Genomic DNA, 17,774 nt, shown 5'->3' on the forward strand with positions numbered 1-17,774 from the left:
GGTTTGTCCTGTGTAAAGTTACTATTTTACAATGTAATAAACAAATAATATGCTTTGGAGGAATACTTGGCGATCACCCAAGTATTCTGTTTCTTTAAAACTTCTCAAAGTTTAAGTTCCCCATTAACCTTTCACCTGTAGTTTCATTCCTTGATAATCTTTGTCTGAACCATCTGTTTTATTCTTTTTATTTGGCATAGTATACTAACCCGTGTCTATCCATCCCTCTGTATATTAAACGAAAGGGGCATGAGTCCACACTGAAACCATTCGTGCCAATCCAGCATCATGGAGTTCCTTCCCTTCGGCTGGGTGTGGCTTTCCTCTGATAGTGAGGAGTCTGGTTATCGTTATCGATAGCGGCTTCCACAATTTGTTCAACCCTAGTATAAAGTCGCTTTAGAATTGCTACCCCGTACTCTGGTGGAAAACGAATACACCAACTTGAGTACAGTGCTTGTGCACATTCATAATTTTGTATTTTGCCTTAGGAGATCCAGTTGCAGCGCTGTTTTCCAAAGCTACTGAGCTCTATTCTTCCCCACCCCTTCCGTGTGTTTAGTCCTGTCATCTGTAATGCAGTCAGATTCACTTGTCAAAGCCTGCATCTCCTGGGGTTCTCTTTGCATTTTGGGGTGAGATGGAGTGCACAAATCTGTGGGTTTTGGCGAATGCACAGAAAGTTGTGTATCCATCACCACAGTAACCAAAAGAACATTTCCATGACTTAAAAATGTCCTTACATTGTCTCCTCTACCCAATCATAGTGAATACCGATCTGTTTTCCAGAGCTAGAGCATTCCAGAAAGAACGCTTTTCTGGAATGGAGTTGTACAATATGTAACCTTTTGGTTCTGCCTTCTTTCACTTAACAAAATGTATTTAAGATTTATATCTACAATGGTCTGTGAATCAAGTTCATTTCTCTTCACCGGTGAGTAGCATTTCACTGTGTGGATATACATAGCTTATCCATTCTGTGGAATGACATTTGGGTTGTTTCTGTGTTTGGCAAGTAACAGTGTAATAAATATTCACATACAGGTTTTCATGTGAATTTAAGTTTCTATGTCAGTTGGGTAAATCACTAAGAATAGAATTACTAAGTTACATGGTAAGAGTATGTCTAACTTTATGGGAAATGTCAAAGTTTCCCAAAGTGGCTGTACAATTTGGCATTACCTCCAGCAACGGGTGAGTGTTCCGGTCACTGTGCATCCTTGCCAACACTTGGTACTGTCAGTTTTTAAAAAAAATTTAGCCACTCTCACATGGTTTAAATTTTTTTGTCTAATGACTTAGGTTCAGCATCTTTTCAGATGTTATTTGCTGTTTATATATCTCCTTTGGAAAAATGTTGTTTCTAATTGGGTTGTCTTCTTGAGTTTTGAGCGTTCTTTATGTACACTGGATATAACTTCATTAATGTATATAAAATTTGCAAATATTTTGTCTTTTCATTCTTATCAGTGTCTTTCAGGTGTGATTGGATGCGTTCAAGGTGGTATGGCCACAGTTACCAGTGTCTTTCAAAAAGGGGAAGTTTCACATTTTGATAAAGCCCAACCTGTCCGTCTTTTCTTCTTTCTTTTGTTCAGTATGGCTAAAGACTTACTAATTTTATTACCCTTTGATTTAACTTAGTTTCTCTTTTCAATTCCATTGATATCTGGTCTTTATTATTTCCTTCTTATTGCTTGAGATACAATTTGTTCTTCTTTCTCTTATTTTTAAGGAGGAAGCTTAGATTACTGAGTCGAGACCATTCTTCTTTTTTCCATATATACACTCAATGCTGTAAATTTCCCTTTAAGCAATGTTTTAGGTATATCCCATATATTTTTTGTTGTCTTTTCATTTTGTTCAGTTCAAATTTTTTTGAGATGGAGTCTCGCTCTGTCGCCCAGGCTGGAGTGCAGTGGCGGAATCTTGGCTCACTACAAGCTCCGCCTCCCAGGTTCACACCATTCTCCTGCCTCAGCCTCCTGAGTAGCTGGAACTACAGGCACCCATCACCATGCCTGGCTAATTATTCATATTCATGTTGAATACGAATAATTTTTTTTTGTATTTTTAGTAGAGTTGGGGTTTCACTGTGTTAGCCAGGATGGCCTCAATCTCCTGACCTTGTGATCCGCCCACCTCGGCCTCCCCAAGTGCTGAAATTACAGGCGTGAGCCACCACACCGGGCCCAAAATGTTTTTATTTCCCTTGAAACTTCCTCTCTGACCTGTGGATTATTTATAAGTATGAAGTTACTTAATTTCCGAACATTTAGGGATTTTCTAAATACTTCTGTTACTGATTTCTAAGTTTGATCTATTATGGTTAGCGAATAAACAGTATATGATTTCTTTTCTTTAAAAATGTTTTAAGGTTTGTAATATGGCCATAATCTGATCTGTTCTGATGAATGTTGCATGAAAAATATGTGTTGTGTTGTTGGGTCAAGTGTTCCATAAATGTCAATTAGGCAGACCTTGCTGATAGTGTTGTTCAGGTCTTCTATAGCATTACTAATTTTCTGTCTACTTCTTTTATCAATTACAGACAGAAATGTGCTGAAGTCTCCAATTATCATTGTGAATTTGTCTATTTCTCCTTATAGTTTTACAGCTTTTACTTCATGTATTTTGAAGCTCTGATATTAGATGCATAAACATGTAAGACTTTTCTATATTCTTAAGGAATCAACTCCTTTATCTGTTATACAGTCTCTCCTTCTAACTCTGCTAACATTCCTTATTCTGAAGTCTACTTTGTGTAATAATAATAATACAGCTTCCCACTTTCTTTTGATTTGTGTTAGCATGATATATCTTTTCTACTCTTTTGCTCTTAACCTGTTTATTTTCACAATGGGTTCTTGTAGATAGTATGTAGCTGGATCTTTTCATCCAATTTGACAATTTCTTTCTTGTAAATTAGTGTGCTATTATTCATATTGAATATGAATTGAATTAAATATGATTCATATTCATATTCAATACATTAGTGATTGTTGATATTGCTGGATTAAAATATACCAGCCACTAGTTGTTTTCTATTTGTTCCATTTGCTATTTATTTTTAAGTGTATTTTTAGAGATGAGGTATGGCTACGTTGCCCAGGCTGGACTCGAACTCCTGGGCTCGAGTGATCCTCTCACCTCAGTCTTCTTAGTAGCTGGCAGATGGCACCACTCCCAGCTTCAGTTCCATTTGGTTTTGGGCCACCATTTTGGGTTAAGTGTCTTAAATTCCATTTTACCTCCTCTATTAACCTATTATTTATACTTAAAAAAATTTTCAAATTGTTTTCCTGAAGTTTCCAATATATATTCTTAAGTACTTAGTGTCTACCTCCAAATAAAAAAATACTGTTTCAAATACAGTATAGGGACCTAATAACAGTATATTCCCAATACCTTCCACCCAACCTCTGTAGTATTGTTGTCACAAAGATTACTTATATATACGCTATAAATCCAGTTTGCTGGTTTTGCTTTAGTCCATTACCTTTATGAGTAGTTTTAAAAATTTAAAAATAGAATTTTTTTAATCTTTATTTATTCCATTTCCAGTGCTTTTCACTTCTTTGTGTAGATACAAGTTTTTGGTCTGGTATCATACTCCTTCTGTCTTAAGAACTTCCTTCATCAAAAATATTTCTCAACATTCACATATGACAACAAATGTTTTTCAATCATTATATGATTGGCATTGTTCTATTTATTTGGTAACTATCCTGAGTAAGGGGCAAAATTCCATCTGGTGTGTCTGTGTGTATCCCTTTAAAAATGATTTGTACCTATCTACAGAGTGCCTAGATTTTCTTTTTTTTTTTTTTTTTTTGAGACGGAGTCTTGCTCTGTCACCCGGGCTGGAGTGCAGTGGCCGAATGTCAGCTCACTGCAAGCTCCGCCTCCCAGGTTTACGCCATTCTCTTGCCTCAGCCTCCCGAGTAGCTGGGACTACAGGCGCCCGCCACCTCGCCCGGCTAATTTTTTGTATTTTTAGTAGAGACGGGGTTTCACTGTGTTAGCCAGGATGGTCTCGATCTCCTGACCTTGTGATCCGCCCATCTCGGCCTCCCAAAGTGCTGGGATTACAGGCTTGAGCCACCGCGCCCGGCCAGAGTGCCTAGATTTTCTCAAAGCACTATCCACAGAGACATTTCTCTATTTATGTTATAAACACAGTGTATTTCTCTATTTATGTTATAAACACAATATAATCATTGACAAGGGAAAATTTATGTTCATGTTTGCAAAATTACATGGTCAATTGTAAAGCATTAGCAGTATTAGAATTCATCAAGAGATTATAAGTAGAGACTTGATAGACAATGTCTGTATTTAGACAGCTTGAAAACTATATATTTTTGGTAAACAAGTCTGTATTTGGTAATATTTTCTTCTAATTTCATTTAAATACATCATCCTGTTTTGTCTTGAAAAAAAAAATTCCTTTAGCACTTCTTATGGAATAAGTGTGCTGAAAATAAATTCCCATAATATTTGTTTGAGAAAATTCTTTATATCACCTTTATTTTCTTGAGGATCGTTTTCACTAGGTACAGAATTCTGTGCTGACAGTTTTTCTGGTTGAAGATGTTACTCTATTGTCTTTTTAGTGTGCATGGTTTCTGAAGAAATGTCTGTTATAATTCTTATCTTTGTCTCTCTGTACATAATCTTTTTTTCTGACTGCTTTCAAGATTTTCTTTTTTCCATCGGTTTGAATATGATATGCCCAAATGTTTTGTTTTGTTTTTGTTCTGTATTTAACTTACTTGATGGTCTTTGGCTCTGCAGAAAATTCTTGACCGCTTTTTCTTCAAATATTTCTTCTGAGATTCCAATTACACCTATGTTGGATAGTTTGAGGCTGTCTCCAAATTCTTAGAATGCTCTATTCTGTTTGCTTCATTCTTCTTTCTCCGTTTCAGCTTGAATAATGATTCTTTTCCAGGCTGTGATGAATGCTATTGAATGTGTTCCTCATCTCTGGCATTGATGTTACAGATGTTACATTTCCATTTGAGGGTTTCTTTCATGCCCATCTCTATGCTGTGATTACCCACCTGCCCCTGCATGGTGCCCACTTTGTCCACTAGCCTTTAATGCATCATTCATAATTATTTTACGTTCCCTGTCAGATAGTTCCAACTTCTGTGTCCTATCTGAGTCTTGTTCTGATGATGGTTTTGTTTCTTGGGAGGGTTTTTTTTTTTTTCTTTTACCTTCTTGCCCATCCATATGCTACATAATTTCTTGTTGAGAACTGTGTAACTTGTGTAGGATATAGAGACTGGGCATGCCTTTCCTTCTTTTAGACCTCTGTTCGAATTAATCTAATTTTTAGGCCAGGTTTAAGTATTATAATGGATTTACAGCATGTACAACAGTTTTCAAATTCCTCTAGTTATACCTTTTGCCTCAGCTGGTGGCTGGTTTGGTGGGTAATTTTTTTGTTTTTTCTCAATATCTGTTCCACTTTCAGCTTTTGGTCTTTCCTTGTCGTTGTGCCTTGGAGAGGGTCTGTCTTCTGCAAGTTACTTGACTCAGGCTGTCGGTGCACTGGAATCCAGTGCTGCATCTTTCTTCTCTCTGCAAATATGTTTCTCTCCTTAAATTTTAGGCCTGCCGGCTGCTCTGTAACTCAGCACTCTGAGTTGTCAAGAAAGGTCTTGAACTTGCCTTTCATCCAGATTTTTCTGTTGTAAATTTGGGGTGATGCTGTTTCTGGCTGTCTACATCCCTGAGTAGAAACTGGAATTAACCTCACTCTGAATCTGTTCAACTGACGAGTCATCTTCTCCCACTCAGGCATTCCATCACCCTAGACATGGACACTCACTTTTCCTGGATTTCCTCAATGATATCTCTTGAAGCTGGCCTCTGTACATGTAGCTGAAGCGGCTTTACATATCCCTGTTGTTCCTTGCCCTCCCATATTAACTTTTAAAATCTCCCTTCTTATTCTACCTTAAAGCATTATTTGCTCTTATATTGTAAGAAAGGTAAACATATAAATTTTAAACCTGAAGTTCCCATAAAGCATGTAAACAATGCTCATGCTTAACTAAGCATTTTTCTTTTCATTGGTATATATCTCTAGTCAATTTCTAACATTTAAATTATAACATTTTTAAGTTGTATCCTCATGTGTCTAAAGTAAAGAGTATTAAGGTTTCTTAGCTCTTTAAACTTGTTGGTCTCCAAATGTTAATAAAATCAAGATCTCCCAGAAACATTGGTTCTCCAAAGCTGTACCGAATGGCAAGAGATCTTCCTTCTTCTCCAAAGTCACATCCTGTGTGTGCTATTAGAGCCAAATATAAGAATCTAAGGAGTGAGAACATTTCAGTTTCTAAAGTAGCTGCATAAGCACATGGAGTTACCTGCAGCTTCAATTTTATAAAAAATCAGTGATGGAATATTGCCGTCTACTTAAAGATACAGCCTTCAAAAAAAAAAAAAAATAGTAGCAATGGTATTACAAGATCCACGGTAGATGATAAGAAACCGAATACTGCAGGAAGTGAGAAGGGAAGTGAGGTGAGAAGGGAAGCTATTCTGAGATGAGGACAGAAGTCAGTATGTGAAATTCTGATACTACCGTGAGATCCTAGGCCCAGGCAGCTGTGAGTAGGACTGGCAGGACCAGACAGTGAGAAAAACATTTAGACATTTTAGCTTTAAAACTTCCTAAAAGAAATAGCTCTGCTAGGACATGGAATAATAATCGATATAGTAAAAATTGTATTTAAGATAAATTTTTCTGCAGAGGGGGAATGTGGGGGTTTTGAGGGACAAGAATAAAAAAAGCAGCTGTTATTCCTGTCTTGTGCCCTTACATGTAACAGCAGAAGAAACCAATGGAATGCTCACCTTCCTATCGAGGTGAAAAGAGAAAAATGAAAGAACAGGACTTGCTCTACCTAGGGAGTCCTATAGGCTCTACTGTGGTTTGAATGTGTACGTCCCCCATGATTCTTATGTTGGAACTTAAAACCCAATGTGACAGTGTCAACAGGCACATGTTAACATAAATGGGATCTGCAACCTTTCAGAAGGGCCAGAAGGAACTAGCTAAGTCTCTTCCTGCCTTTCCGTCCCTTGTGCCATGTGAGGACACAGCGTTTGCTCCCACCCAAGGAAGTGATATTCTCTGAGAAGCGGAGACCTGGCCCTCACTAGACACTGAACCTGCCAGTGCCCTGATCTTGGACCTCCCAGCCTCCAAAACTGTGAGAAACAGGTTTCTGTTCTTTATCCATTATCTAGTCTCAGGTATTTTGTTACAGCAGTACAGACTAAGACGGTTCCCAGTGATGTCACCTATGGGAGCAGCAGTTTGACTTTTTGTGGTATAAATCATGTCAAGTCCTGAAACGTATAGCTGTTATCATTACTGACCTTAGAAATTTCACCCCACTGTGTAAAACGTCTACATTTGACAATGATAGAGATTAATAACATTTAGTGACCAAGATCCATCACAACTTCCAAATTATATTAACATTCAGGAAGAAAAATGAAGGGAAAGTTAGCTAAATTTAAATGTCAATCTAATTTGATTTCTATATTACTGAACTTCCCTATGCCATACAATGCAACTAGGTTAACTTTTCAATATGATGCCAGTTTTACTACTGATCCAGCTCTTTTGGAGTGCTCCTCACCTCATATTTGAGAAAAGTAAATACATGTCAAGAAAAGAGCCAAAGATTTTCATTGAATTCAGGTCATAAAGATTTCTGTTTGAAATGACGAAAGGGATTTTCATTTTAATATACTTTATTATTTAAAATGCATTCTAAAATCCACTCTTTTTGTTTAAAGAGATGCCCATGCAGGGAGGAAAATCTATAATTTGTTGGTATTTTCAGAAAAGTTAAGCCTTCAGTAAAAGTGAACTGCAACTATTACAAATACATTCTAATACCATTTACTTTCAAAATAGTATTTGCTGTTGCCATTATTATCACTACTATTACTTTGCTATTTAGGCAAATCAAGAAATATGAAAAGCACCAACACAGGGTCATGACTTTGTGCTCATGACTCACATACGTGACATCTATGTAGAGTGACAGCCCACAGGAGGAGATCCTTGGGGAGGACTCACCACCATCATTCGCTGACTCACCACCACCATTCAGTTCTGTGCGTGTCCCCGTCACTGGCTTGAATGATGATTTGGTCATTGACTCGATGTAGAGCTGCTGACCCAGATTCTTAATTTTGTTGACACTGGCATAGACCTGCTGCAAGGTCATCTTAGGGAAAGGAAAGATAAAATATGTTTCAAAAATTACAAAAATGTCCACTAAAAGATACATAAACAAAATACACTTAGCTTCTGTTTCTCTGAAGACATAATGACTAAAGCACAGTAATTGCCTTAATTCAGTTTCCCGCACCATGCCACAGGATACTGGTACCAACAAATTCTAAATAAATCGTTCAAAATATGCTAATTTTTAGAACGCATACAATTCATTCAAATATCACTTTCCAAAAGTGGTATCTTCTTTTTACAGACATTTTTCCCAAAGCAAAATGGATGAAAATGTCTGTTATCAGATGAGGTCTTCGAGTCAGGAATATATACTAAGATGTCACCACATGCAGAACTGAGGTAGTACAGAAAACACGACGCCTGTATAAGGATGTGACATAAGCCCATGCACCTGCTCTGCCTTTGTCTCCTCCACGCAGTGCCCGCTGGCCTCACTGGAGGAGGCGATGCTGACAAGCTGCTCCTGCGACCCGCTGCTCCCCAGGCTCCCATAGCCGCTGGACACACTCACGTGAACTGGCTAGAAGGACAGAGAGGAACAAGTCCAGAATTGCTGGGTGTCTAAATGCAGCCACCTCAGAGCTCATCTAGAATCATCTAAAAATTAAGATGACAATTCCTGAAATCCCCAATTAGGTGTGTGCAGGTTGGTACTTTTAACGCTGACACGAAAGGCACTCCTCTGTCATTTCGGTAATTCTCAAGGGCAAGGTCTTACGTTCTAGTCTAGGTAGGTACTTCCAGGAAAACACATTGTTAAAAAGCCATAGTATAATTAATTTTTTAAAACTTGAAAATAAACTCTAGTTCTCTGTGTCCAGTTTAGAATGGAGAGAACAAACTAAATATATGGTGTACTTCTTCCAAGAACGTGGCAGGTATTTCATGCACCCTAGAGATTTTATGGGAGACATTCTGAAAACCACTGAGGACAGTTACTCTACGTGATGCCATCAGTTCTATTTCCCACTTATTCACTGAATCTCTTATAGAAAACACCTTTGGTATTTCTTCTCAACACACGCATTTCCCCACTTTTACCTTACAATAGTTAAGAGAAACTGAGACCTACCATCCCTCTCCTCCCATCTTTAAAACTGAAATTATTTAAAAAATCCTGAAGCCAAAACCCAAAGGCTGAGCGCACTGGTGCCTCTGCAGTGTAAGAATTCTCTCAGTCACTTGGCTTGCTGTCTTACAATAGGTTCTTACAAAAATATTCTGTGTAACACAGAATAAGGAACAAAGAATAAAATTTAATTTAAAAATGAAAAGAGAAAGACAAAAATTTCTGGAATGCAGAGGGCAAAGATTTGTCTCCCTTTACAGTTTATTTTTGTAAAGTGACTTTACTGAGCATTAAAACGAAACACAATACGGGAATTTTGCATTTTTAAAAATCTCACCTTACCTGTAAGAGAAGTTTGTAAATTTGTTCTTGTAATTCTGTTACGTCTTTGTCATTATTGTTCGTCTTTTTAATTTTGGTAGCAAAAACATCCTCATTTAGTGGGCTCCTAGAAAATTCCCAGTGAGAGACTGAGTCAAACAATTTAAATGTGAAGTTGAAAGTGATTTTTAATAGACTATTCCAAGATAGATCTATGCTTTTACAAAACAATTATTTGACTCCTAAAAGAAAATATGAGGCTAGAATTCTACCCATGGAGGTACAGAAACTAATAAGAGACAAATGAGACATTAACAAGCCCCTTAAGTTTCTCTAAAGCACTCATCTTTCTGTAATGGTTTCAGTGCTATGTATGTACAAATCTAAAATTAGTGACAAGTAACCTCCTTAGCTACTAAAATATCTTTCGCAAATAACTGGTTTCAAAATTTGACAGTAACTGAGTAACTTACTATAAGAATTTTAAAGGCCCCAAGTTTGCCAAACAACATTTAATGTTTAATGCACCTAACACTTAAGTTATCTAATTAAGACGGTTCTGCAACCCACCCTAGTGGTGAAAATGTCGCTATTACAATACCTTCAGTCTGTCTCACACTCCAATTTTAGAGCATCTATGACCCGAATACAGTGAATGGCACCCATGCCAACAGAGAGGATCACAAAGAAGGGAAGGAACTGATGTCTACTTGGGACCTTCTATGTGACAGGCACTGTACTAGTTTTTTTTTTTTTTTTTTTTTTTGAGACGGAGTCTTGCTCTGTCACCCAGGCTGGAGTGCAGTGGCGTAATTTCAGCTCACTGCAATCTTTGCCTCCCAGATTCAGGCGATCTTCCTGCCTCAGCCTCCCGAGTAGCTGGGATTACAGGCACGTGCCACCATGCCCGGCTAATTTTTGTATTTTTAGGAGAGACAGGATTTCGCCATGTTGGCCAGGCTGGTCTGAAACTCCTGACCTCAAGTGATCCATCCGCCTCGGCCTCCCAACACCGCACCCGGCCTGTACTAGTTTTTATAACACACAAGAATACCTAACATTTTGAAAACCCTTATTTTCAAGTGCTTTACAAGTATTTTCTCCTTCACCTGATTAAATTACATTTTCCAGGTGGCCTGGCAGGTAAGGGGGAAGCAGGTGTTCACGAAGGGACCAGAGTCTGGGCTCCAGAGCCCACACTGTGTGCCACCACACTGTACTGCCTATGGGTACCTTGGTAAAGCAAGTCCCATTCGTGAGGCACACTGAATCAGCTGCCACCAGCTCATGGAGTCCTCACAACAACCCCGGAAAGTAGGAATTATCCCCGATATGCAAATTCAGGGGATGAAGTAGTCTGAGGAATTGGCCCAAGTTCACATAACGGAGAAGCAGCAGTTAGGATTTGAATCTGCCTATGTCTGACCCCCAAGCCTGGGCTGTCCTTTTTCATTATGCCAGCCTGCCGTTTCTCAACTGATATATGCAGCTCAGTTACCTAAAAACTGAAACAGTTTCCCAAAGGCAGAAATTATCAACAAAATCATAGGATGCTGACAGTGTCATAAAAGCAGTCAGGAATATCGCCACGTGTAGGGACTATTCACTCACCCTGCACATTCTCATCACAGTGGAACAGCTGCACCAATCGCCTTTCTCTCCCTTATCATCTAGACTGTATCTAGATCAATATCTATCTGCATGCTGTCAGGTACACCATATGTCTGTGGCAAGCAGTACCTGAATATATAACCTTATTTCACAATCTGACACACTATATGTTTTATGTAACTGTCTCCCCCTATAACCCACTGCCAGGTAAGCGCCACGGGGTGAGGTATTTTGCCTATTTTGTTCACTCCTGGATCTTCAGTACCTAGAACAGTGTCTGGTCCATAGCAGGCACCCACTACATATTTGTTAAAGGAACAAATACATGATTGATCTGGAAATAAAAGTACACTTGGTTCCTAATATAAACACATTGTGAGCTTGAAAACCTTTCAGAGGTATTTGGAATTTATTTTTTGAGTGAAATGGAAATAGAACAGATTGCTTTATGAGATTTACATATTCCTAGCTGTGAAAATTTCTGCAAAACTAAATTGTGTATATATACATATTTTAAGAGACAGGATCTTGCTCTATTGCCCAGCCTAAAGTGCAGTGGTGCAATTCTGGCTCACTACTGCCTTGAACACCTGGACTCAAGCAATCCTCTTGCCTCAGCCTTCTAAGTAGCTGAGAGGACTACAGGCACGTACCACTATGCTCAGCTAATTTTTGTTTTTACATTTTTTGTAGAGATGGGGTCTTGCTATGTTGCCCAGGCCAGTCTTGAACTCCTGGCCTCAAGTGATCCTCCTGCCTCAGCCTCTCAAAGTGCTGGGATTACAAGAATGACACATTAAAGTGTATTTTAAATCAGTAATTATGTAATGCAAAACTGATTAATCTGCAGGCAATAAGGAGACAGCCTTCACGAAACAGCAACAAAAATGCCATGAAGTGTTATGTTGCTGTGTATGTGAAGTGAAGGAGGAGTAAGAGAGAAAACTTGGCTGCAGTCTCCACTTTCACTCCTCCCCAGGTGATCCCTGGGAAGGTTACTCTAGTTCACACAGTATGGATTTGACCTGTAAAATGAGAGCTGAGGACACCTGACCTGCCTGCATGCAGTGCTGCTGGGAAGGACTGAGAGAGATGCGCAGGGTCCCTCGCTAAACAGTCTCGCAACCCCCTTCCCATTTCAACTGTCACACTTACCAAACTCTAGTTACATATGACAGTGCCATTTTTATTTACTGTCTCTCCCATTACAGTGTGGGTTTCCTGATGGTAAAGAGAACGTTTTGATTACCATCACATTCTCAAGGCCTGGTACACTGTCTTACACAGAGCTTTATACTTTATAAATAAAATGAATAATTATTATTTTATGAGCAAGATGAATACCTACTAGACCTTAAATCCTTTCCCTCACATAATCTTTGTTGTTAAGATGTAAATACTGGTGTAATTTTTAAAAATACTGAAAACATTCTGAATATTCACTATATGTTGGGTAATTTCACATATATTTCATCAAAGAACTGAAAAGAGAGCTTCAGAAATCTAGGCTGTATCTTTAACTCTGACTGGGGCCAGGGAACACAGACCATCAACGAGCCCCAGATGGAAGCCTCATGAAGGCATCTTACTGGCTGTGGTTTCCTACATTCATGCCAAGCAACCATCGGATTTCATGTTCATTTCCCAACAGGTTTCCGTACTTGGGGCGGGGAGGTTGGGAGAAGGGACAAAGTCCTTTCTGAGAAATACAAATGGTTTTACTTGGCAGCTGTATTTCTTAATAATCAAATTTGTTTTCTAGCACAAATCAGGCTCATGAGTTAGGGCGGCCAGGAGCCCATTTCTTCCATTAAGTTCTAGACATGCTCTGCAGAGAGGCCAAACCCTGGAGCAGAAAGAGGTAAGAGCAACCTTGAGACCTCTTCTCCCCATGGCTCTGCACATCATCTTTACTGTAATATTAACAGGTGATTCAAATACGTCTTACTGGTTCTCAGTTTCATGTTCATGTAGACATGTAGACAATGCTGTATAACAAGATACCAAAAAACATAACTTCTCGATCTCAGCATGATACTGGAGTCAAGTAAAATTCCATGCTTAAAAAAAATAGACATCAAAGGGAAACCTAGAGCCAGGTCAAAAGGCCTAGAGTTCAATTAAAAATGGACCAACGCGTTGGGCATGATGGCTCACACCTGTAAGCCCAGCACTTTGGGAGGCCAAGGCGGGTGGATCATTTGAGGTCAAGAGTTCAAGAGCAGCCTGGCCAACATTGTGAAACCCAGTCTCTATTAAAAATACAAAAAATGAGCCGGGCGTGCGCCTGTAATCCTAGCTACTGGAGAGGCTGAGGCAGGAGAATCGTTTGAACCTAGGAGGCGGAAGTTGCAGTGAGCTGCCATCGTGCCACTGTACTCCAGCCTGGGTGAGAGAGGGAGACCCTGCTTGTCTCATTTAAAAAAAAAAAAAAAAAGGACCGAAGATTCAAGGGCCTAGGGGTACTGTAGCCTACAAGAAGTAGTGGGCCGGGTTGGTCTCATTCCATTCTACGTGCTGCTGTTACGTGGACATGCAACAGCAAGCAAACAAGCTGGTGTCAGCTGTGCTGCCAGGAAAAGAAATATTAAAAAATGGACACAGGCCAAGCGCAGTGCCTCACACCTTCAAAATCCCAGCACTTTGGGAGGCAGGAGGATGCTTAAGCGCAGGAGTTTGCGACCAGCCTGGACAACATGGCAAAACCCCATCTCTACAAAAAATACAAGAATTAGCTGAATGTGTTGACAGGCACCTGTGGGCCCAGCTACTTGGGAGGCTGAAGTGGGAGGATCACCTGAGCCAGGGGAGGTTGAGGCTGCAGTGAGCTGTGCCTGCATCACTGCATTCTAGCCTGGGCAACAGAGGGAGAACTTGTCTCAAAAAAAAAAAAAGACACGAATAAGTGGAATTTGATGGCAGAAGGCTGCTATAAAAAGTTTTACATGCTCACTAAAGAGATATTTAAAATAGAGAGAAAAAAAGAAAAAAGAAAAAAACACCTGTAGGTCCTAGTACCTACACATGACCAAAATTCATATTTTATTTCCTTTCAATCCTCTTTTCCTTATTTGATAGTATGTTTATGTTTTAAACATAATTATAATCATAGGTGTAATTTTGCATGCTGATTTTTATATTTAATGTGTCAAATATTTTTCCATGTTATGTGATCTCTGCAAAAATTTTCATTGACCAATATAATAATACATCAAGCAAATATTCCAGATTTTACTTAATGATGGACATTTAAGCTACTTTAAGGCTCATGGTACGTATTGTCAAACTATCTTCCCAAAGCACCGAAAAAAAAATCTGTGCTTTATTTAGTTCATGTGTCAACTAAGTCAGAGGGCAGTCAATAAGCTAAGGAATATTATTTGATACAGGAGATGTTTTAGAAAATATGAAAACTGACTGGCTTACGTTCGAACTTTATGCCGACCAATGATGAAAGAAACCTTCCGGCTCCAGGGATTCACAAAGCTGGACCAGCTGGAATCCAGTATGATGTAGTCTCCATTTTGAGTACAAAATCGAATGGGAGAATGTTCAAAGGGAGGATGCCCTGCATACTTCAAGACTATATAAAATAATAAGACAAAAATAGGATTTATGTAACACAGATACTGATTATAAATGTCCTTTTTAAGCCATTTATTTGTACATGTTTTAGTGGTTTTTTGTTTTTGTTTTGAGATTGAGTCTCGCCCTGTTGCCCAGGCTGGAGTGCAGTGGCACGATATTGGCTCACTGCAACCTCTACCTCCCAGGTTCAAGCAGTTCTTGTGCCTCACTCAGTCTCCTGAGTAGCTGAGATTACAGGCATGCACCACCATGTCTGGCTAATTTTTGTACTTTCAGTAGAGATGGGTTTCATCATGTTAGCCACGCTGGTCTCCAACTCCTGGCCTCAGGCGATCCACCCACCTCAGCCTCCCAAAATGCTTAGATTATAGATGCGAGCCACTGCACCTGGCCTGTTTTAGTATGTCTAAATAGAAAACGATTGTTTTAGCAGCTTCAATATAATGCCTATCTGGTTAAAGGCTGCGCTCTAATGAGATGAAAAGAAAAATTAGAACAAATCAATGAGAGAAAAACATTTCCTCCTATAAAGGAGTAGGTCCTGACCTTTTTGGTGTATGGCAACCATCAGAGAACGATCTTCAGGGTGCAGGTAGCTTAGGATCGATGTTCCGATCAGGTCCTGAGGTAGGTAACCCAGCAAAGGCACTGCTCTGGGATACAGATAAACAACACAGATGGCACGTTATACTCATCAGGTAATTCTTACAATTTATATGTTTTTAAAAACACTTCTGTATTTCATTCTAAATGTGAGACAATTTTATGTAAAGCTGTTTATCTTAGCATTTATAAAAACAACAAAGAACCCAAGTGCACATCCTGGGGGAAATGGCTGTATCATCTAACACGTTGGTTATGTGACACATTGCATCAAAATCATCTAGGGAACTTGCTAAAATACAGATCCACAGGCTCACTGTAAGCTTACTAAATCAGAATCTCTGGAAGTAAGACCAGGCACCTGTATTTTTAGCAAGTTCCTTAGAGGACTCTGATGCCCTCCATAATTGTGTTTATGTTGCCATTTAAAAAGTCTACAAAAAGCACATTGTAATGTAGAAAAATGCTGATGATGTTAAATGAATAATGCAGGTTGCTAATTCATACAGCATAATTAAGATTACATAAAAACAATGTCACCTAGGCCAGGTGCGGTGGCTCACGCCTGTAAATCCCAGCACTTTGGGAGGCTGAGAGGGGCAGACTGCCTGAGATCAGGAGTTCGAGACCAGTCTGACCAACATGGTGAAACCCCATCTCTACTGAAAATATAAAAAAATTAGCTGGGTGTGGTGGCGTGCGCCGGTAATCCCAGCTACTTGGAGGCTGAGGCAGGGGAATTGCTTGAACCAGGGAGGTGGAGGTTGCAGTGAGCCAAGATCGTGCCACTGCACTCTAGCCTGGGCAACAGAGCGAGACTCCATCTCAAATACAAAACAAAACACAACAAAAAAACAATGTCACCCAAAAGGTAATATCAGATAGACAGACAGCTAGTACACGAAAAGAGTTTCAGGATAAAGGTTCATGGGAAACTTACCATGGTAAGACTAAGGATGCCTCAGAAAAAACTGGATTCCATAAATATTTTGCATGTGTAGAAACCCACAAATATTTTCTAATACAAGAGATTTAAGCTATTTTAAAAATTATATTTAGCTGAATTTCCTTACTTTATACAGATTAAGTATTTCACACATTACTATTTGGTTTCAAGGTAAATACTATCAAATACACTCATTTTCAGATGTTAAATTTTTTTAATAAAAAATTATCAAAAAATGTTTTTGACATTTTTCCTTTACAGTTACGTGTGGTGTGGTGCGTTGGTTCCCAGATTTTTGAATTTCATGAGTAAGTAAAATTTAAAAATAAATACGGGGAAAAATTGTGGGATACTGGTGTAGTGATACTGATATTTACTTTTTCCAAATAAAGATATTAAAAAACAGCAACAAGCAGTAACAACTACCTACTATCACTATCCTTTAAATAACAAAGACTATTTCAACATCCCCCAAAAGTAGGAAGGACAGAAGTTCAGAAGTTCAAAATAAAGAACAATTCTTTATAAAAAATAATCTGTTCTCCCCACCTTCGCCTCCACTTCAGACTAATCAAAATTTCATCATAAACTGTTTTGAGAAGCACTTGGCAAGTGGAAATAACACCAGAATAGGTGCTAGAAGACCAGAGTCTTGGGTCCCAGTTTGAACGCAGATACTATACATCTGTTCTCAGCAAACTGGCCCCTGGGTTCACTGTCTTCTCTGTAAAATGAAATAATTCTTGGCCTAGCTAAAGCATACTGTTGAGAAATCAAATATAACTTGTAATCACTTTCTAATATGCAAGATATTTATATTAAAAATTTAGACAACATATATTTCCATTTAACAAAGATCAAATAGGCAAATGGACAGATTTCAGTTATATAATGTATAAACATGCAAACGTAAACTTCTTCACATTTATATTTATTTTCAGAAACAAATTTATTTTAGGCTTAAAGAAGTGCTTACCTTTCATCTACTTCAAGAAACACACACCCTGGGGTGTGTGTTGTGGTAAAGATTCTTTTATTCACTGGGATTCGAGGAGCTATGAAAAAAAAACGAAGACCCATTTAAAGGCAAATATCTGATTAATCATCCACTTAACTAACCACTTAACATATTAAAAAGAGAACAAAATCTATATGAAATGGTAGAAATCTCATTTAGGGGCCTGGCCTTCAAGCAGCCAAAGCTACAGTTAAATAATAATTTCATCACTAACTACATTTTAATTAGGTAAAAATGTGAAGCCTATTAAAGTCAATTTTAAACACAGAGAGAAAGAATGTGCACATTAAATAGTTTTCTCTCTGTTTTTTTTTTTTGGAGACAGTCT

General features: G+C 38.6%; 1 protein-coding gene across 11 annotated transcripts in view; it reads right to left on the reverse strand.

The window, feature by feature from the left end:
• The window catches only part of PER3 (period circadian regulator 3), a 58,455-nt gene that overhangs the window by 23,796 nt on the left and 16,885 nt on the right, over nucleotides 1-17,774 (reverse strand). For 8 of the 11 annotated variants that reach the window (XM_037985084.2, XM_007980693.3, XM_007980691.3 and 5 more), the window contains 6 exons: nucleotides 17,405-17,483; nucleotides 15,426-15,532; nucleotides 14,718-14,874; nucleotides 9,702-9,807; nucleotides 8,682-8,810; nucleotides 8,117-8,267 (listed from right to left, as the gene is read on the reverse strand). In XM_037985084.2, coding sequence (XP_037841012.1) covers nucleotides 8,117-8,267; nucleotides 8,682-8,810; nucleotides 9,702-9,807; nucleotides 14,718-14,874; nucleotides 15,426-15,532; nucleotides 17,405-17,483 — 729 coding nt within the window. The remainder of the gene's footprint in view (nucleotides 1-8,116; nucleotides 8,268-8,681; nucleotides 8,811-9,701; nucleotides 9,808-14,717; nucleotides 14,875-15,425; nucleotides 15,533-17,404; nucleotides 17,484-17,774) is intronic. The other 3 variants (XM_007980696.3, XM_007980695.3, XM_037985085.2) reach the window with 1 other exon arrangement.

The sequence above is a fragment of the Chlorocebus sabaeus genome, chromosome 20, assembly GCF_047675955.1.
Source record: "Chlorocebus sabaeus isolate Y175 chromosome 20, mChlSab1.0.hap1, whole genome shotgun sequence".
Classification (NCBI taxonomy): Eukaryota; Metazoa; Chordata; class Mammalia; order Primates; family Cercopithecidae; genus Chlorocebus; species Chlorocebus sabaeus.